The sequence below is a fragment of the Alosa sapidissima genome, chromosome 17 (genome assembly GCF_018492685.1).
Source record: "Alosa sapidissima isolate fAloSap1 chromosome 17, fAloSap1.pri, whole genome shotgun sequence".
In the NCBI taxonomy this organism is placed as follows: domain Eukaryota; kingdom Metazoa; phylum Chordata; class Actinopteri; order Clupeiformes; family Clupeidae; genus Alosa; species Alosa sapidissima.
The window spans coordinates 7,992,915-8,015,154 of NC_055973.1; the positions used below are offsets into that span (position 1 = coordinate 7,992,915).

Sequence of the window (22,240 nt, forward strand, 5' to 3'; positions counted from 1 at the left end):
ATTTCGAGTTTAAACAGAAGAGGTGAAAAACTAACTGATTTTTAAAAAATATTTATAAACTGAGTTATCTGCTGTAAATCATTTATAGTGTATAGTATGTCTTGCACTCGTTTTAGAGCTGAATCTAAATATTTGGCAACCTAACACGTGACTAGAATTTTATCTTTGGTTGCTACGTGACGTAAGATCAAACAATGGTTGCTAGGCAATTGAAAAGTCGGCTAGGTTGATTTTTGATTCTGAAAATGTCCATTTGTTTCACGATTTTAAATATCTTTGCTGGTACTTTGGATGTTTTTGCTCTAAGAGCGTCACTCCGTTTCTATTCACGGTAAGTCTACATATAACGTAAACTAGTAAGCTGTTGCTAAAACACTTGTCAGCTTGCAATGGTATTAGACTTTGAATGGCAGTGTGTGGGGCAGGCAATCTAGCCCAATTCTTGCTAAAGAGCTTAGCTAGGCCTACTACTATTTCTCCAAATTCAGAGAGCAAAGGATATTTTCGGTGGTAAATTCAAAACTTAAAACTAAAGATCAGACATTGTGTTGATGCATCCTCTACAAGAAAAACATTTAGTCCTGCCTAACAACATTTTGTATTATTTACTTTTGTTTGTTGTTTCAGGACAATTGTACTTTAAAATTACTGTGCCACAATGCCGCCACCTGATACGATGTACTGTGCTCAACAAATTAACATTCCTCCAGAATTGCCTGATATTTTGAAACAGTTTACCAAAGCAGCTATAAAAACACAGCCAGATGATGTGCTTAAATGGTCTGCTGCGTAAGTACCATTAGGACAATATATCGTTTCACTATAACACAAAATCATAGCCTTTGCATTTTATAAATGAACTTCATAGTCAATAAGACAACAAATTACATCACTGATGGAGATTCTCCTCGTTATAGTTACTTTTCAGCTTTATCAAAAGGTGAAATTCTTCCAGCCAAAGAGAGGTTAGAATTAGGCCTACCATCCACAGCAACGACACAAACCTCTGGACTCTCCCCAGCTCTTCTCAAAGTCCTTCACAAACAAGTAAGCAGAAAATTTTTAAATACATAATGAAATACATGCTTTTTTCTGTGAAGAGAATATGTAAAAATTTACCCCGTGCTTGCACCATTGAAAGCTGTGTAATAAAGATATGTGTGTGTTATTTTCTTTTAAAAGCTTTCCCCCAAAAAGTCTGTGAGCAGAGCAGAGTTGCAGGAGAAGTGGAGAGGGCTCTGCCTGCCCTCAGACCAACTGGATTCACTCTTTTCTCTGGGCAATTTCGGTGATGTGGTTGATTGGATGGAGTTCTTTGCTCTTGGATGCAGTGCACTGGGTGGGGTGAGTAGGATATTTGGCAAATGTAACATCGACAGCTATTGCTCTCCTTTTTTAAAGGTACAAAGAGCGATTCTGGCATCTTGTCCGTTGTTATTTGAATGACGTCATGCCCCGTTGCTATTTGTACCAAGACACCAACAAAACACTGGAAAGCTAACCAATCCCCTCCACAAACTCCCCTTTATGTTAATGTTATATTTGGGGGACAGGCTTGCCCCAAATTGTTGGAGTTCACGGAGCCAGGGCTGTTTATATATATTTTAACACTTGATTCACAGAATAGAGAGCTAGCGGATCATGAGGAGATATTCTTTGAATGTGTCAAAAAAGTGTTAGAAATCGCTTAGAATCTCTGATGGTACCTTGAATGTCTGTTTGTCTCTAGCCTATAATGTGAAGTTTGTACCAGTATGCAGTTCCTCTTTGTAATGTCTAGGTGGCAGCATTGAGCCTTTAATTGCTCAGAATCCCACTCATAACAGCGGCTTTTAATGTTCTTGGCTGTAGGCTTATGCATGTTTCACAGTTGAATTCTTTTCATTTTAATTTAATTGTAATTGTAACTTAATTTAATATAATTGTAACTTAAATGTATCATGGAATATATAAAATCTATGAATCGATAAATCTGTAGCACAACTGCTGTACATTGTGCTACAGATGCTGCCCATAACATTTTGATAACAAAAAATGGTTTTTCTTCTCCCATAGTCCATCATAAGTGCTCTGAAGTGTGCGTGTGAGATCCTCACTGACGACCCAGAGGGCAGTGCTGCTCATATTCCCTATGAGACGTTTGTGAGTCTGTACACATATTTGGCCCGCCTGGATGGAGATCTCCCACAGGACCAGATCAACAGCTTCATACAGAATCTACAGGAAGTTGCGTAAGTAGATACACACACACACACACACACACACACACACAGGGCTATGTATGTTCTTCTAAACTTATATACATGCGTGCCCAAACACACACACATACACATAATTTTAATAACAACATTTCCTTCTAAGTAACGGCCATTCCTGCTGTCATAGGTGCTGTCTTGGGAAGGCTCAGTAGAGTTGCTGTGATTCTGTATCAGTTGGAAGTAGAACAGTATATGAATTTGAATCATTTCAGTTCATGTTTGAGAGCCCTCTCTTAAATGTCAGTCAGTCAAGATTAATTTCTGCTTGACTGTGAAAAATGTCAAATGAATTTGACAACGTACCTTGCAGACTATCTGAGAATAGACACAGGCGTGTTTGCATATTCTGTGGCCACAAAGGTCAGTTCTAAAGCCACACCTCATTAACCATCAAGCACAGCTGTGCAGGGCTGTAGGAATGCTAATTCTGAGAGAGAGAGTAGTAACGGACCGCAGATTGATACTTACAGTTTACTCTTAGGACAGTTTAATTATCATTAAAGTTTACAGTTATCAGTAATCAGAACAGTTATCATGCTTGTTATCATAGGAAACCTGTATGTGTTGTTCATGGAATATTTCCTTACCAGTAAAAGGGTGCTATGATTCTTAGTTAAGGCTGTCTTTACAAGGCACTTTGCTTCACAAACTTTAGCCAAATGAGCTCTCCAACATAAGAGAACGCCAGCTTTTGTAAGACATTTCCAAGGATTGTGTAATTCATGCTCTCATGTATTTGTTTTTATGTGACTTGCAGAGCCAAACAAGAAGGCATGATTCAATTGTCCAATTTCTCCACCACCCGCAAAAAGTAACTAAGACTTGGGCCTAGTGTAGCTAGCGCACATGGACGAGGTGAGGCCCAGAAGGAGAGAGTTGAGAGGCATAATGAAAAGTGTCAGTACAGTATATAAATATACATAAAGTGTTAAATATAAAACAAGAGTCATTTTTATTACTAGATTAGAAGACATGTTGTCACTGTTACCTATTGCACAGTTTGATAATAATGATTAAGTGTAGTGTGCGTGTGTGTGCGCGTGCCGTGTGTGTGTGTGTGTGTGTGTGTGTGTGTGTGTGTGTGTGTGTGTGTGTGTGTGTGTGTGTGTGTGTGCGTTCGTGTGTTTGTATGTCCATGCATGCGTGCGTGTGTGTGTGTCTGTATGTGTTTCATCTGCATCCAAAAATGTTCATGGCGAATGGTCATTGATAATTCTTGGATATGTACTTCCAATCCAATAGATGTGTTTGAGTGGACATCTGAAACATTAAACGTTAAATATTTGTAGTGTAGTTTGTGTTGACATAATTTAGGGTAGGTAGGTAGGTAGGTAAGGTAACTTTATGTATATAGCACGTTTTAATGCACAGAGTGCAACCCAAAGCGCTCCAACACAAACAGCATAGACGGTGCGGCAAAGTCGCCAGCGTACCCATTAAATGTGAGTGTGATAGGCTACATAAAACAATTAATAAAGTCCATGGTCAATGGTGACTCAAAACAGCAGCAGCACATAGGATCTTTAAAAAAATCCAAACCACAAGTTACACTGGCTGGACTGTAGCTTGATGCTCTTGACTTGAACACATGTTGCTCTCGAACGAATCAGTAGAGCGTCGGAAACACAAATCAGTCCTCCGCAGGGATTTTGTGTGGTCCAGTTTTCTGCCCATGATGCATTTTTGTAATATGATGTGGTAAAGTGGTGTAGTTTTAAAATTAAAACATCAATTTTTAGATAAATCTACATTTTTTGAATAAAAAAAATGTCTAGTCATTAATCATAACAGGGCGCTATCCAACATAATGACATATTTTGAGGCACAAACACATGGATGTGGTTATAATGTCAAGGGCTTACCCTGATCGTGAAACGTGTTTGTTTTTATTTGTTTTTACAGTTTTGAAGCATCTCAGTACTCAGCCTTACTGTCTCATATGCTAATGTTCGGTTGACATAGAGTAATGCGATGATGTGCTGTAGATTGCTGGTGTCACGGGGTGGACACAGTTCCCATGCTCTCCCTTAATGTTGCCTGTGAGATCTGTCACCTCTTGACCGCGTGTGTCGAGCTCATGTTCTGATCACTCTTTTGAAACTGAAATGTAAAACAGATGCTGGCAACAGCGTCCCTCACACAAACACACACACACACACACAAACACACCCACATACAAACACACACCACCGATGGCGTCATGACGCAATCAGTCTTTTTGACACTCAGCACTTTCATCTCCATTGACTTTGCTGTGTTCCATGAGTTGCTGAGATTCGTGCTGCCTCATCTCTGTAATCCCTGATGGTACTTTGCCAGACTTCCAGTTAGTGTTCCGCAAGCCCCTTTCTGATTGGCAGGCTCACTACTCACAACTGTGTTAGGAAGTCAGCATCTCATGTTTTTGCTTGACTCCCTTTTGATGTCAAGAGCTTAGATCTTAGATGGCTATTTGTCTTGTAGCCATTAAATGCCTTCTCTGCACTTCGCACTATGTTAACAATTGCAGCATAAAACTTTCAAAACTCAAGACCTAAACCTTCACATTGTGAGAATGACATTGCAACTGACAGATATGAAAATGGTAAACCCAAGAACTGTAGTATTTGTAAATGGTTTAGTGTTTTTTTTTATATGCAGTTCACAAATGTTAAGTAATATAATATTAGTAACTCCAAAATATCACCAGTAAATTATGAATTACTTTTTATTGTCAGTAGTATGTCCACATGGTAAGTAGCTGTAGAGGAGGTGGTAACAATAAGCAGATGGCATGTTTTGTTTTGTTTTGTGGGTGAGGAGTGACGTGAAAGGAAATGAGGTCAGGAGATTTTGTGTTTCCTGTATTTGTGGTGGGGGCCAAGTTTATTCCACCCTCCATCCCCTTTGCACACAGACACACACACACACACAAACAACCCACGTTTGTGTATACACACCATGAAGCCCACTGTAATTTCCTACAATCACCAGTGTTCCTTCAGTGTTAAAATTATTCCATATTTTCTGTTGGATCGATTGGCCTGCACTTACATTATCATTGAGCAGCACTCTGCACTTTCTACATCTCCTGACATAAGGGTGTTACTTTATGGAAATCTGCCCATCTACTCTCAGTGGTATTCTCAGTTGTCACCTAGACATAAAATCTTGGCAGGATGCTCGACAGATATTGTAAAGAACATCACTACTGGGAATGCATGCCTGATAGTTACCGGATACGGAAGGTTGTGAGTAAGAGCAGCTGAGGAGAAAATCAGACCAGGACCATACAGTACGTCATGATAGGAAGTAGGTGGGACAAGACCCCCTCAAAGCCCCATGGGGTTTATGGTGTGTGCTTAACATGGTACAGTACAAGACAATCGATGAATATTCATGCAGTGTTGTAGAGCCAGGACATGGAACAAAACATGACATGAGAGCCATTTCCTCTGTAATGCCTCGGTATCAGGGTACACATGATACCAATTTGCCACATTTGTTTAATTCTCCCCCTCCTCTTTCAGGGGACACAGAGGAGGCATGGTTCTGCCCTCGGACTTTACAAGCCTCTCTGGTGAAAACGCTGAGTAGAGCCTGGTCCTGATTGGTTGCAGATGGTCACTGGGTGTAATGTTTGGCGGCCTGAGGCCACCGCAGAACTCAATGGTTGAACTGAATGTGTGGAAGATGGATTATGTTTCATGTTGTGGGCATTGTGATAAATGCGCCGCCCCCCCCCCCCCCCCCCCCCCACACACACACACACACACACTTTACTGTATGAATTAAAATATGGTCCGCTAATTACTGATGTTGTAGTCTCTGTTCCTGTTTTTGCCGAACGTCGAACTTCCCCTCTGTCTTGCTCTCTCTCTCCCCTGTCCTTTTACCGCAATAGAGGTCATGGGTACTTCTTAACAACAATGACACAAGTGACTCATTCATTTTTCGTTTTGTTTAGCAATTTGGAAATCCAACTCTCCCATGGGCTGCCAGGCAGATTGCAAATCCACTTCAGCAAATCCCCCCCAAAACTCCACATATCAAGAGCCTCATGTTAGCTGTGTTTAATCACAACACATAATCAGACAAGAATATTGACAAGCACTGCACATAAACACACAATCTCACTTTGATTTGTTGAATAGGAGGTTAACACGGGGTCCCAGCTAGATTAGAAGAAAGAAGAGGGAGAAATGATTAGGTCGCGTTAATTGCAATTTGGAGGGCTGGGTGAAGCTGGCAAATTATTTTCATTCAATAGGGCCTCCTATGTTTGTTTAGGTTTCCCCGAGAAGGTCACTTGCAATAGTACATCTCCTCTCTTGTTCTCCAAGTACTTTGTAATTAGCTGATTGACCCACAGTGCCAAGTGGCATTAATTAGACTAGAAATGCCCTGCATGCTGGTTTTCCTTTTTTCAGCCATAGCATCCTTCAGCATAGCATCAAGGATGCCATATTTAATCTGATAATGGGACATAGACATTAGTGGTTGCAGTAAATGTTTGTGGCCAGGGCACACAAATTAACTTTTATACCGGACAGGCTGCACTTGCCATGGGTCTTGTTGATAATTAAATGAAATGAAACTGAAGAATATTTGAAAAGATGAAACTGCTTGTGAATTTGTGAAATACGGCATTCAAACACAGGAAATTGACTTCCTGGAAATAACACACTAAGTTAATAACAAAATTAAATGAAGTTTCAAAAAAATACACCTCAGTGGCAGTGTAAGTAATTCTGCCATATAGGTCATGTAAGGAGTTGAGCAATATCAAAACGTTTTCTTTTCAATCATGAATACACATCTTTTGAACCAATGTTTGATGGTAGAGTTTGCTATAGACTTTGGGCTAATTTACGAGCTGCCCCTGACACTGTGCACTACATCCTCCCAGCTGACAAACCACACCTTTAACCTGGCCATGAGGCTCAAGGTTCTCAGTGAGGCTGGTTATAACGCTGCAGAGATCCGCTTCCTGATAGCCCTGAGAGTGGCCTTGGCTGGACTGAGAGCACCGCCAACTCCAGTTACTAAATGTCTTCACTCTTCCCTCTTGACATGCATGTGTTCTCAACAATCAAGACCTTCATGTACATGTGCAGACACTCTCACACACACACACACTCACACACACACACACAGTGAGTTAGTTAAATCACAAAATGCAGTAGCAAATTTGTTGAAATCTTGAAGCCCGACTCTGAATTCACTGCACTATTAGACCTATATTGTTCTGTGCTGCTGTGACTCTGTGGGGGATTTTGTGAGTGATAGTGAGAGATAATGTGTGGATGACTGAGTGAGTTAGAGTGAGTGAGTGAGCAAGCGAGCAAACTATGAATGAGTGAATGGGTGAGTATTGTTCTGTGCTGCTGTGACTTAGGGACATTTGTGAGTGAGTGAGTGAGAGACAGAGTTGATGAATGAGTTGGTGAATGAGTGAGGGAGTCAGAGTGAGTGAGCAAGCCAGCGAGCAAACTATTCACAGCTGCAGTCTAGTTCACAGCTGTTCTGGCACTGAGCAAATAGCTAATTATCCACAGCAATTACAACCCTTATCTGTCCGCTGTACACTGAGGTAATGGGGGTCTGGTGGCAAAGGGTGGGCTTGGGGGTTACAAGAAGGGGACCGGGTCACAGTCTGTTTTGTATGGTCAGTCATGAATACATATATTACTTCATCTAACAGACAAGTAATAAATCACAGATACATTGAATGGCTTGAACTACAGCTGCATGGGCATGCATTTTATCAGTCAACCTATTCAGTGGCCTATAGCCATTTGGAAGAAAGGAACAAATGTTCATTTAGATGGATAAATAGAAGTATGTGAGAGATGCAATTGACTCACTGGGCAATAGGCAGTTGCGGCTTTTGTGCATTTGGACACATTTGTCTAGCTTTAATTCGCCTCTTAACAAATAAAGAGAGACAGTAATAGTCAGTGTTGAGACGTATTCCACTACAGATTAGAATACATGGCATAAAATGTATTTTATAATGCATCCCGATAGGTTACTCAGGGCAAGTAACGAATTACATCAGCAATGTCTTATATTTTATTAGCTGTGGATATAGCAGGTAATGAAGCTGTAAGATGCGACATCAGTACTGACAACCACCCACAAACCTGCTTCACAGTAAGGGTGGTTGATATGGGCCTGTTATTATATGTGCTATGAAAATTATTAACATTGTGCCAAAGAAACAGTGCTCTATTGTCTGCACAGACTATATAATTCACTAAACAAGCATTTAAACAAGCTATACACTGATTTTTTTTTTTTTTTTTGAACTTTGAACACATCATCAACAACACATTATGGACAAAGGCGTCTGCTAAATCCATAACCATAACCATAACATTACATTTATATTCACATCACTCAAAGCGTTTCACAGTGAAGGGGAACCTCACTAACCACCACCAATGTGTAGCACCCACCTGGGTGATGCACGGCAGCCATTATGCGCCAGAACGCTCACCACACACCAGCTTGAGGTGGAGAGTGAGGGAAGTTATAGCCTACATTAACTTTGCCAACACATGGGGTAATACATGCCTTTTTATAAAACACTATCAAGAAACTTGAACCTGTTCCTAAAACATACTATAGGCTGGATATGCTCTATTGGCCTACAACAAAACATTCACCCGAGGCATCTCTCTCTCTCTCTCTCTCTCTCTCTCTCTCTCTCTCTCTCTCTCTCTCTCTCTCTCTCTCTCTGTGTGTGTGTGTGTGTGTGTGTGTGTGTGTGTGTGTGTGTGTGTGTGAGAGTGAGTGAGTGAGTGTGAGAGTGTGTGTGTGTGTGTGTGTTTGAGAGAGCGAGAAAGAGAAAGAGAGAGAGAGAGAGAGATAATTACAGTGTGGGAAACCAGGATGAGATCAGTCATTAGCAGACCTAAAACCAGTCATATTGTCCACATCTGAGACACTGGACTTCCACAACAGCCTCTGTGTGATTGTCTTTGAAATGGCTTCTAAGACCGAATGTAGTTAACAAAAGAACATAGAAAGTAACAATGTTTGTGTGATGGGCTACAAACGAGTTCTTCTCATAATCCCTATCCAAATAGAGGCAGATTGTGCCATTGGAATATTTAGGTCAAATGCACCTCACAATGGATTTATAAATATACAATATTTCTGGTTTAGGCCTATGACATTATGCCCTAATAATATTGGAACAATAACAATATGAATAGCAATATTTATCTTGAAATAGCCTAGGATTATCTAGTGCAACTAGATGTACATGTCAACAGATGGCAAAGGGATCAAATTACATAAACAAATATGTCCTCGGGACATATGCAAATTCTTTGTTTGCTTGTTTTAGGCTACTAGGAAACGAGTTCAGAACTATGTTTGGGGGTTCCCAATGCTGAAGATTTCCCCATCAGCAAGTTTCTTATTTCAAATCAAAAGATGCTGACGAATCCACCGACACCGACCGATGGATAAACGTGTTAACCAACGGCAAATGATGTGAAATAGGAAGTGATGAGATCAACAGCATGTGGCAAGAGACGAAGACGCGGGTTGAACAGGCTAGAACACTGTCCATATTAACTTTAGTCGGGAAAAGTCTGGGGACGGGGCCGGCTGAGAGAGTGAATGAGCAAGAGGGGGGATTGAGGGAGGGGGGATTTAATCGGATTATGGCTCTAGATTTTAGAAAACGCCTACTTCTGCACTGGAGTCTAGCCTGCATCGTTCTTACTAACCCACTTGCCCGATAGCTTGTCCATGGAACGTCCCAGTCAGCGCGCAGAGAAGGTTCGCCAACTTTGTCCTTGAAGATGACAGTCCAGAAGAGCAGCACTGTTCGGAAGAAATTTTTCTAACCATTGCGCCTAATGTGGAGACTTGTGTCAATTTTCTCTTGGAGTTTCACATTACTCTGGGATTGTTGAGCTACGTTGTTTCCCAGGATGGAGCAGTACGTGCTATTGACGTTTTGGAATATCTGGCTTTTTACATGTACAGTGTATTTTTAATAGTTTTTATGGCGTGAACAGTGACTGTCCCCCCAAATGCCCACGATTCTGGAAATACGACAATAATAGAATTAGGCTATAACCTTGCTGGAGTAGTATAAGTTTCACAAAGTGTTTTTTCTCTCTTTATTGGCATAATAGAGTTGTCTTAGGACCTTCATGTTGGAAGACCAGTCAAAATCGTATTTGGAACCAACACACGTTTTTATTCCCTCAGGCTTTTCCCAAAGGGTTAAATGGTGCTGATAACAGAGGACAGGGATGGAGGGGGATCTCCACTTAGAAGCAAACAAGTTCAGCTGGGTAGAACTGTCGGTGTAGCTCAAGTACATCCCGTAGCAGACACGCAAGTCGTTTTGTCAGAAAATGACCATCTCGGTTCCTATGAATCCGAAGGTTATGACGATGGGGATTTTGAAGAGTATGATGAGTTCTCGGAACTACCAGACACCAGAAGCATCGCCTCGGATGACTCTTTTTACCCACTGGTCGCATATGATGACACTGAAGGATCCCCTGAGAGTCCGGAACCTCTATCGTTGTTTCAGGCATGTTGTACCAACAACCCTGCGATGGTCAAACTTATGATAAGACAAGGGGTGCTAGAGGAGGATGTCAAAGAGACTGACCAGAACAATCGGGTGAGTGAGTTCAGAAGCAGTTAAACACAGACGTTCTGCCCAAAAGAATAACCCGCAAACATCACCATTTCTCTACTCACACTCACTCAAACGTCTTTGTTCAACACGTGTATGAGTGACATGATATAGGCTACTATTTCTGAAATCGAAAGTGAGATGGAAATGTAGTTTCATTCAGGTTTGTAGCCTATGCGCACGTGTTCTATCTGTGGTAATAAATAGCACAGTATAACAAGGGTTATGCTGCGAAAGCTAATTGCTTGAGATCAGCTAGAGAGCTTGAAAACGTGTGTGATGAAATGATAGTTTAAAGGCAAATAATATACTTCTGGTTCCATCGCGCATAAATTATGAGAGTGCGCACAAGCGCAAAAGTAAGGGAGGCCAAGTGTCGGCTGACATCAAACCTACCATTCTGAGTAGGGAATGCAAACCCCCAACCCACGGAGGGTGAACTTGCAACTTGTTATAGATCAGTTTAAGCCTACAGAGTTTACCCAGACATTATCCGCATGCATCTTTGAATCCTGATACAGTTGGTTGTAGGTAGGTCATTCAGAGCCATTCAGAGGCATTGTTGATTACTGTAGGCTATATGCCTGTTTGAAACATTTACCTCCCAGTGACAGTTCTACAGTTTATGTAATAACAACAATAATAATATGGGAATTTTAGACTAATGTAACTTCATAAACATGTGATAGGCTATTTATGGTAACATCGTACCAGTTTTGGTCCAACTTTGTACACCCATAGATCTATTGATTTATGTAGAGTGAGAAGGAGAAAGCAATGTGTGCCTTACCATGAATATCTAATGACTGAGTCTGTGTGAGCCTATGCGGCAAAGCTTGATGGAGCATTACTTTTAATAACAGGGTGGAAAACAGAGGTGCACAGTTTCAGGAACAAGCAATCCTTGTGTGTGTGTGTTAGCAAGAGGGGTGGAGTTGAAAGTGTGTGTGTGTGTGTGTGTTTGTGTGTGTGTGTTAGCTGAGGAGGGAGGAGAGTTTTAAGATTTTGTGTTTGTATATTTGTGGTGTGTGCCAGCCATGTTAAGTATAGGCTACTCCTCAGGTGATCTTAGCAACTTAAATTGAATCCCTGAAGGCTGAGAGATTTGCCAACACCTATGTTTTACAACAGAACCCTTTATGTTCTACATATAATTTATTATAGAACAAATATAGGCAACTTTGATTTATTTGATATACTTCATTCTCTTATCTCAAGGCTGTCCACATTATGTAACAAAAAACACATATGTCTTAATATTTAATTAATATATTATAATATATAATATATTTAATTTTGACAGCCGTGGCCCACTGGTTAGCACTCTGGACTTGTAACCGGAGGGTTGCCGGTTCGAGCCCCGACCAGTGGGCCGCGGCTGAAGTGCCCTTGAGCAAGGCACCTAACCCCTCACTGCTCCCCGAGCGCCGCCGTTGAAGCAGGCAGCTCACTGCGCCGGGATTAGTGTGTGCTTCACCTCACTGTGTGCTGTTTGTGTTACACTAATTCACTGATTGGGTTAAATGCAGAGACCAAATTTCCCTCACAGGATCAAAAAAGTATATATACTTATACTTATACTTAATAATTACAAGGGCTGACATTGGCACATGTTACACATAGTTGATTGCTGTGTGATTAATGATAAAAGACTACATGTTTGGCAGAGGGCTGCATTGCATCAGTCCACTCTCTGGCAAGCCAAAGGAATGTGTTCTAAGGTATGCCCTTAATCTTATCTTGGGCCCCTCAGTGCCTGGTGGATTATGGCTAAATTTTAGTCTGGATGTTGATGTACTACTGTACAGTATATACACACATTTGCTGAAAGAATAGGCCAATTCCTCTAAACAAAATGGATTGTATATGTAACTGAGGCAGAGGCCTGTGAGTGGCGAACGAACTGATCTTGTGACATTGGTGCCGTGACCTGGATGGGAGTGAGGATTTAGGGAGGTGAGTGTAACGGAGGCAGACTGAGCTAGCGTGCTAGTTGCCCGTGTAACAACAATGATAGCACTGCTGTAGTGTCAGCATAACACATGCAGACTATAGATTAGGTCATCATGTTTAGGTTAAAGTAACCTTCCCATAGTGTAATATATATGGTTTCATGAAGAACATCTGAGTAAAATAGTTGATGGGTTTATATTGTCCATTGTTATGTAATAGATGATGTAGTATGAGATTAAATTGTTTACAAATTCACAGTTTTAAATAATCAAACACAAAAACTAAATTTCATTTTAAACCATATCTAGTTCATATCTAGTTCCACATTATTGTCAGTGAAAGCTACTGTAGCTCTCTCCAGCAAGCCACTGAGCTTATGTAGTTGATGGAGGGGCAGGTCTGTCTGTCGAGGGTATTGCACACACATAATTAAAATGGATGGTCTCATCAGCCGCAAATGTAGACCTAGTCAATGGCAATCTCACACTATGCCTAAAGGCAGAAACAGTGCCACATGGAGTAACTGTATCAGGTCTCCATACACTCAGCCTTTAGTTTCTTTTGGTCCATACTTTTGTACTTCTTTGTGACCCATAAGGAAGGACTTTCTGACTGCTGTAACATAATTAAAACAAGACAACACAATGTTGAATTATTTGTAAGAATATATTTGTAAGCATGCAATAAAGTTACACAGTGTGAGATAGGAGAAAGAAGGTTTTGTTTTGAAGTTTAATACACAAGGCTCTTAAGGAGAATGGCAAATAATGGTTTCATTTGTTAGATTGTCGAGTTCCACATCATAGTTCATTCCTTCCTTTGCTAAATAAATAAAAATAAAATTAGATCTGGACACACTAAGGAGTGAACTGGCAGGCCCCTGGGTGCCTCAAAAGCTTCTTCGTTCCGCTCAAGAACACAAGACAATGCCTCCACTGAGAGACGACAGTATTTCCTCAGGTCATTGGCCAGTATGTGGTCTGTGCATTTCCAGAAGTTATCCAGCATTTTGCTTCAGTACCAAGAATAATGTTTCATCTTTCTGCAGAAATAAAAAGATCAGTGAGATTTCGCCGATAGTCCCTATGAGTTCTGGATCTAGATGTAGTGTTATAGTCGTCTTCATGAGTTATGCTCAAGCTGTTTGTATGCCAGAATAGCTATCCCATAATTTCCATGAGAAAAGGAATATCCCTCCCTGGTATCCATCATAAAAGGGGTTATGAATTGCATTACATTTTAATTCAGTGGCAACAGTCATATTAGCAGTAATTGTCCAGAGGGTTTGTTTGTTTCGTTTAAAACTGTGACTTGTATCCTGGAGCTCTGTGCTATCTCATCATTCCCATAAGGAGATGCGTCATCTTCCCTTCAATAGCGTATATTTCATGTAGGTGTCAGGAATGTAAATATTAGACGTTTGCCATTTGCCAGGAATCACATGATTGCACCATGGACAGATTTATTGCAGTGGCTGTTGTTTTCCTCAGGAATGACCACATATTGCATCACCGTAACCATCAGGGAATTCTTCCTGTCTGTATCCTCTTTTCAATCATTTAGCAGTCAGTCATTCATTTACTCACTAATACCAAAGGCATACACAATGACCAAAAATATGAGTAAAATCTCTTTTTTTTTAATCCAGTTGCCATGACCATAACTGTTAAAGCACCATTGAATTTGAGTGGGGGCAGATGTCATTTTTTTTATTCTCATCTGGCTGCTATGTGTTTTGAGTTATTTTGAAGTCCGCCTTAGATATACAAAAGTTAGACTTGCTGCATCTTCGCAACCATTCTGATATGAAAATATATATCTCTCGGCGGAAGAATGTTGATATATGAATAAATCATTACATTTGTCATTGCTGTTCCTTTAATTTGTGAAATCTTGTCAGATTTGTGGAAACGGGTGCGAACATCCAGAATATGTTTTAACATGGGGCCAGACAAAACGTGAGAGAGAGAAGGAAATGGTCTGCACACTGTATATGGGCTCCAAGAAACACTTTATTTATTCTAAAAAGGCAACGTTTTGGTCTCAACAGATCTTTATAAGGCAAATAAGAACTAAGAAATAAGAAGTTCTTATTTGCCTGATGAAAATCTGTTGAGATCGAAACGTTGCCTTTTTAGAATAAATAAAATATTTCTTGGAGCTGATATACAGTGCAGATATATCTAGTAACCATTTTAGGAAAGCAATAGTTCCAGTGATTTCAGAGGAGGCTAGGTAAGGGGGACTTACAGCATACAGTACAGTACACATTAATGTGTTTACCACTGAGCTTATCTTACCCATATTCTATAAAGTTACATGTCACAATGTGCGCCAAGAAATAACTTGCACTGGCAGTTAAGAATAGTAAGGCTACTGCTTTGCTAAGTATTAATAGATAAAGTTATTGTCTCCTCTCCTCTAAAGAATGAGATTGAGAGATGTGCCCTTAAAACCTTTCACCTCCTTGCCAGACTACTAGACTAGAAAGTGAAAGAGAGAAAGTGTGTGTGAGAGAGAGAGAGAGAGAGAGAGAGAGGGAGAAAGAGAGAGAGAGAGAGAGAGTACTCTTCTCTGACAGTGGCTCATGAAGGCTTATCCGTTCTATTTTAAGAGCTGAATTGGCCCCAGATTACCCTAACATAAAGCATCTATCAACACCCACACACTACAGCGAGATGCAGCTGAGCAGATTTGATAGGGCTTCGTCCAAAACACTTGGCCAGATGACCAGTTGAACGGCTGGACACACAGAGCCTTTCAGAGTCTGTCTGCCAAATTGAAATGTACGACACAAACACTCGATGAAGCGCTTCTCTTCAGCCAAGAATGTGCCCCATGGCAGAGAGCCATATTATATTGTCTGATGTAACGTTTTAATCACCATGTCAACTGGACAAGGAAAATAGGTTATGTTACTGTATGATTTTAATCCGCAGAGGATGATGCAAGTGGTGCTTATCCTTTTAAAGATATGAACATATGTTATAATGTTAAAAAGTTATTTCTGGCGTATTTAGCATGAATTGCCACATTGCAATGTGATTAATCATAAATGCATAGTTACACACAAGCAACAGGCTTCGTGTGAGTGACTTTGTCCTATATGTTACTATTTTTTACAGTCTATGGTTACTATACACACAGTCCACATTCGTCCGATACGGCTGCGGAGCAAAATGAGTTCGGGGTCTCCAGCGGATCCAAATCACTCCACTTCGGATACGCTGATCTGATGGTCTAGTGTGGAAGGGAGGGTGAATCATAACAAAAGTACGTTGGATACATTTGTATCCAACATAGTGTACATGTAGCCATAGATTTGGGAGTATGTGAGCATTTGGCCTAGAAGTGACTCAGTATTATGTACTTACTTAGTATTCGTATTATCTAATAGGATGCTCTCAGGTTCAAGGTTAGGACAAGGATAATATTAGTGTTAGATAGTACAGTACACTGCTACAATGAACGTAATATGTGACCTGTTTTCTGTAGGCTTTCCTCTCTGTCATTCAATTATAGACGGTTGTGTCAGTGCTAGTAAGGTGCAACTCATTCAAAGGACTGCAAGGACACTAAACATGTGTCCACCAATTTGATTTGCGTTTGCTCCCATCCTGTTTGTCAAACTATAACAGGTTGCACAACCCCTTGCTCAGGACAGAGCTCTCTTGTTGATTGTTGCAGGCCTGTGTGTGTGTGTGTGTGTGTGTGTGTGTGTGTGTGTGTGTGTGTGTGTGTGTGTGTGTGTGTGTGTGTGTGTGTGTGTGTGTGTGTGTGTGTGTGTGTGTGTACATGTGTGTACATGCGTGCGTGCGTGTGTCTGTGCCTGTTGTTGAGCGTGTGTGCAGCAGAGTGGGGTAGTGAAGGGTAGCGCAGTGCAGTGCAGCGCGGCGTGCTGTTGTGTTGTGTGCAGCGGCGTTGTCTGGGGTTATTTTTAGCCGTACGCCTCCAGCTTTGTGTCAGCCTGATGAGGGAGTTTGGTGACGCTGGGCTGGGCTGGGCTGGGCTGGTCTGAGCTGGGCTGGGCTGGGCTCCATTGGATTGGGGGACGCAGCTGAGCGGCACAGCAGGACAGACAGGCGGAGAGCCGGGGGGTGGAGAGTGCCGGCCTGTCACACACATGTGCACGGACACGGAACGGATGGACACAACTCACATGGACAGAGCTAAACACAAACACAAACACACACACACACACACACACACACACACAGAAACACACAAATACACATGAAAACACACATACAAACGTAAACAATGACATAAATACACAACAAACATACACATACTGTAAATGCATTTTTTAAACTTAACAAATAGCAATAACAATAACTGAAAAAACAAACAAACCATAAAGCATGTCCCAAGGCTAGCACCTTTTACAGTAAGAAGCATACCATAAAAAAGAAAAAGGATTATACCATTGATAAAAATCTCCCCTTGGTCCTTATGTAATGAATGATAAAGCCCTGTGTCCACTGATGCTCCTCTTCACTGGGATCTCTGTCCCGCCTCCTGCTGTTGTCCTCAGAGCAGAACAATAGCGTAATGGGCTTTGTGAAGTGGCGGACTGGCGGTGGGGAGCCATGTGACTTGGCCCGAGTGCAGCAGGAGCGGCGGGGCGGGTCCGCAGACCCTGGAACAGACAGTTGGGCCGCGGCGGTGAAGGGTTTAAGCGGGAGCAGCACATTAGGTCCACACACACCAGTCAACCTGCGCAGCCCGTACGGCTTTGAACTTCACCCTCAATCACCCCGGTCCGCAGGTCAACTAGTTCAACAGGGAGCTCAGGGAGTGTGTGTGTGTGTGGGGGGGGGGGGGGTGTTAGGAAAGCCACATACGGAGTGGAAAGCTGACTGTAATGAGGGTGGATGTATGGGACATGTATATAGACATGAGACCAGATGCTGGAGGAGCCAGTATAATCAACCTGTCTCAGGCCACGCTTTCCACACACTAAACAGAATGCACTTTCATAAGGGACTGGCTGCTGCACAGTTGATTCGGTGCTCAAATTTCATAACCTACGTGTATCCCAGACGTACAGTAAAGCACATTTTGCAGTTATAGTATGTGATTACTAAATTAAAAACATTTGGACTGTGGTAAATCTAGGTGTGCTATGATACACCAAAACAGGTGGTTATAATGCTCAACATCTGTAGGTGTTGCAGACCGGGGGTTTGGGGGGCTGTATGTGTGTGTGTGGAACTATTTTGATAAATGCCCTGCTGTCCACACACTGAAAACAGATGGTGGTCCAGAGTGAAGGTGAATAATGACTAGAAGACAGAAAAATACAGCATTCAGCAGAGCACAGTCATAAATAACTGTCAGAAACTCAAACTGAAAGTGTTTGCAGTCTCTAAAAGGCAATGCATGGCCCTGCAGTGCACGCCCCTACAGTCACAACGGCAAATCCCCAGTCGGGGGGCACACGTATCGCCCTGACCTGAGTAAATACTCAATACTAAAATTATTTCACCGAGGTTTTGCCCGGACCCGACAAACACCTTTTCAAAGTTTGTTCCTCTCTCTGTCCATGTCCTTCATGGCCCGCACCGGTGCTGCTGTGTTTACTTTGGCTAACATAAAGAGAGAGAGAGAGAGAGAGAGAAAGATGGGAGGGAGGGACAGAGGACAATTTTTTAGAGAGAGGTTTTGAGTGCACACGTCTTTTGGCAGAACAGTTATATGACTGAAAATATATGGATCTCAAACAGTTTTTAGCAGTCTGCTGTGTTGGCCTTCACTTGTAGGAAACCCCATTAGAAAGCAGTCATTTACTTCCAGAACTAAATCCTCCACCAACATACAGTATGATCAGTAATAATAAATGCATGAGAACTGCAATACGCATCTGTTATTATCTGTAATTATTTAGACTCAACAATTATTCATACTTGTAAAAAATATATATAGTGGTTGGAAATGAGAAATGCACTAAGTATCCTTATTCTCTTGCACTGGAATAAGTATACTCTATAATCAGCCTTGGGTCCACACTGGTCACAGACTGGACTGTCCAGCTTTTCCTTTCCTCACAGACCAGGCTGGCCTGAGGTGTACAGAAGGCTGCAGTGGAAAAAGCCGACGTGTTCCACACAGCACAGCACAGTATAGTCCAGCACAGTGAGGCTCTTGTGTGAGCACGTCTCTGTCCACTCCTCTCTCCACAGACGGGCTTGATGGTGGCGTGCTACCAAGGCTACGTGGACGTGGTCATCGCCCTCTCGCAGTGTCCGCACCTGGATGTGAACTGGCAGGACAAGGAGGGCAACACAGCGCTCATTACGGCATCCCAAGCAGGTACAAACACCTCTCTCTTTCTCTCTCTTCTATCTCCCTCATCATGGCGTCACTAGCCAATACATACTCTCTCTCTCTTTCTCTCTCTTCTATCTCCCTCATCATGGCGTCACTAGCCAATACATACTCTCTCTCTCTTTCTCTCTCTTCTATCTCCCTCCCTCCTTTATCATGGCATCACAAACAGGCACAAACATCTCTCTCTCCCTTCATCATGCCATGACAAGCAGGAAAAAAACGCTCATCTTTCTCTCTCTCCCTCACCATGGCGTCACAAGCTGGTATATACCCCTAACCCCTCACTCCTTGTTCAACCACTTGGAAGCCGTTAAATTGCAGTTCATTCTTGTTCTTATTTATGAAGTGCCTTTAAAATGAACAGCGTGTCTTTAGTTTACAGAAATATTACACACCACAGAACAGAATGAACCGGGCAACACAGTATCGCTACACTGCATAAACTAGCTTTGATTGTTTTTTCCCCTCTTTTAAATGACTTGACAAACCATTACAGTAGAATATTTGCTGTTCATTCCATAAGCAATCATGTGCCCAGCTGGGATTTCGTGATAACTGTAGTGTAGCAGGTGTCACAGCTGAACAGTACTCAGCTTGGCACTTTCCAGTGTGGTGAGGGAAATGGAGTGGGCCCACTGCCAACAGGCACTCACTGACATTTACACTTTACTTATTTATTTAGCTGATGCTTCATACAAAAGCAATTTGCACCACACTCGTGAAGTGTAGTATGTGGTGAACCTATGATCTATGTCATGTTAGCTCTGGCTTGGCTGTGTGTTGGGGTCTTCCCCAACAGTGCTCTACTAGCTCATCTGGTGTAGATAGCTCTGGAGAAGAGCGTCTGTCTGTCAAATGAGTCCATGACGTGTGCAGCACATGTAACCCAGATGGTGATTGTGATGGTGCCTCCTGCAGCAAGGTGCTCCCAACACCAGGATCATGGCTTTGAGCCTCAGGGATCACGTAGGCCCACTGATAGGAATGTATCTGTTGGCTACAATTGATAGAAGCATCTACTAAATGAATACATTTACAGAAAGCAAATACATGGTTTCTGTAGAACAATTTGTTAATGATGTCAAGATCAAGCCAACACGACTTTGATTCCAAGGGAGGATTCAAAGCATACACATAGACGTGTAACCCAGGTGATGTTAACTTGTGGTTGTGTATGACACAAACAGACAATATCCAGTGGGTTATGGGCATGAAACATCACTCTGGAAAAAGATAAATAAACCAAATCATATGGGAGCTATATGGTGTGCAGTTGATCTTCATGCTATGAAGTTTTTTTGAACCAGCGCCAAGTTCCTTTAAGATTTGGTTGGCGCGTGATTTCACTTGCATTCCCGTTGCATTCCCAGGTCACATCACCATCACTAACTACCTGCTGAACTACTTCCCGGGGCTGGACCTGGAGCGGAAGAACGTCCACGGCTTCACGGCACTGATGAAGGCCGCCATGCAGGGACGAGTGGAGTGTGTGCGCGCCCTCATGCTGGCAGGTGCTCAGCAGGAATTCACACACACGCCAGGAGAACTCACATACACACACACTTAGGACTGCAGAAAGCCCATATGGTGGAGTGCGGCTGAGGGATGGGGGGTATGAGGCAGGAAGGGAAGATTATTAGAATTCAGTTCAATCACACTTTATTTCAGTTTTAATTCAGATGGGTGTCCTGGTCTGGACCTAATGTTTGAGGCAGAGTCATTATCATGAGTTTTGCTATTTATTTTCCTTCACTTTTGTGTGACAACAGAAAATGAAGGCCAAATGGCCAATTATTTCTGTATTTTTTTCTGTGTGTGCCTACTGTTTTTGTAAGATATCTGTTTTAGGCCAGACTAATTATTAGTTGTTTATACTATATAAAGGAGCTAAAACACACATAATTTAGCCCGTATGCCCCCAAGGAAATATAAATGTTGTGTTAATGTTTTGATTATTCCCTATGTCTTTCCTTCTGTGTCCCTTCGCAGGAGCCAACATGAAGGCCCGTGACCATGGACGCAAGCTGACGCCGCAGGAGTGGGCGCTGTTCACTGGCCGCTATGACACGGCCTACACCATGCTGCGCCTCCTGAGCCGGCCGTGCCCTGAGCAGGTGCGCAGCTCCTACCTGCCCGAGTGGCCACTGCTCTCCGCGCTGGTGGCCAAGGCCCAGGAGCCCAAGGGCTGCCTGCGGCGGCTGTCCGACTCCATCCGCGGCACCTTCGTGCTGGCCAACGTCACCGACCCGGTGGAGGACGGCGCGCTGGACCACATGGTTCGCATCACCACGTCGCTCAGCAGCCCCTTCATCAGCACGGCGTGCCAGACGGTGTGCCCGGGCAGCCCGCCCTGCGTGGGCAAGCGCCGCCTCTCCGTGCCTGAGATCCTCAAGAAGCAGCGGGCCGAGCAGCTCAAGGGCCTGGGTCCCGAGCGGCTGGACAACTACAAAAAGCTCTTCCAGAACTCGCGCGTGGTGCTGGTGACCAGGCCCCGCGACCGCCGCACCAGCCTGCAGTCACAGCTGCTCCTGAGGGAGAGCCCAGCGGCGGCGTCCGGCGGCGGCGCCGTGTCCCCGACCGAGGCCCTGCGGCGGGGGAGCCTGCTGCCGCTGCACATGGTGCGGAGGAGCAGCGTGCGGCCGGGCATGGGCGTGCCCAAGCTGCGCGTGTCCAAGGCGCCGGCGTCCGACTACGTGCCCGAGAAGAACCGCAGGAAGAGCAGCAGCAAGGACAACGGTCAGAACGGCCAGTTCCTGCAGATCCCCAAGTGGAGGTACAAGGAGATGAAGGAGGAGCGGAAGAAGGCCGAGGAGGCCGAGAAGAAGAGGCAGGAGGCAGCCTCGCGCAGACAGTCGCCCGCCAGGAAGAAGAAGTGAAACTTAGTGTTAAGGCCTATTCACACCAAGAACGATAACGATAACGATAACCATAACGATAAAAGCGTTCACACTGACCAACGATAAACAAAGTCTCTCCTTGTGTTAATGAATGTGACGGTTAAAATTCAATGGGTTCTGATTGGCTATTAGCTTTTTATCGTTCTGAA

At 42.9% G+C, this 22,240-nt stretch overlaps 2 protein-coding genes across 6 annotated transcripts; both read left to right on the top strand.

Moving 5' to 3' along the window:
- The first annotated feature begins 189 nt into the window (after positions 1–189).
- Positions 190–6,054, top strand: ropn1l (rhophilin associated tail protein 1-like). Of its 5 annotated transcripts, none has more exons than XM_042068499.1 (7): positions 190–331; positions 628–789; positions 918–1,047; positions 1,183–1,344; positions 2,056–2,231; positions 3,016–3,113; positions 5,768–6,054. In XM_042068499.1, the coding sequence occupies exons 2-6, from the start codon at positions 659–661 to the stop codon at positions 3,071–3,073; spliced, it is 657 nt and encodes a 218-aa protein (XP_041924433.1). In that variant the 5' UTR covers positions 190–331; positions 628–658; the 3' UTR covers positions 3,074–3,113; positions 5,768–6,054. The 5 variants fall into 5 exon arrangements, with proteins under 5 accessions (XP_041924433.1, XP_041924434.1, XP_041924431.1 ...); XM_042068500.1 differs by having other exon boundaries at positions 5,777–6,054; XM_042068497.1 differs by lacking the exon at positions 3,016–3,113.
- Positions 6,055–9,695: 3,641 nt separating this feature from the next.
- On the top strand, positions 9,696–22,131 carry ankrd33ba (ankyrin repeat domain 33ba). Its single transcript, XM_042068496.1, has 4 exons — positions 9,696–10,896; positions 19,047–19,176; positions 20,565–20,705; positions 21,184–22,131. The coding sequence occupies exons 1-4, from the start codon at positions 10,492–10,494 to the stop codon at positions 22,068–22,070; spliced, it is 1,563 nt and encodes a 520-aa protein (XP_041924430.1). The 5' UTR covers positions 9,696–10,491; the 3' UTR covers positions 22,071–22,131.
- Positions 22,132–22,240: the final 109 nt, after the last annotated feature.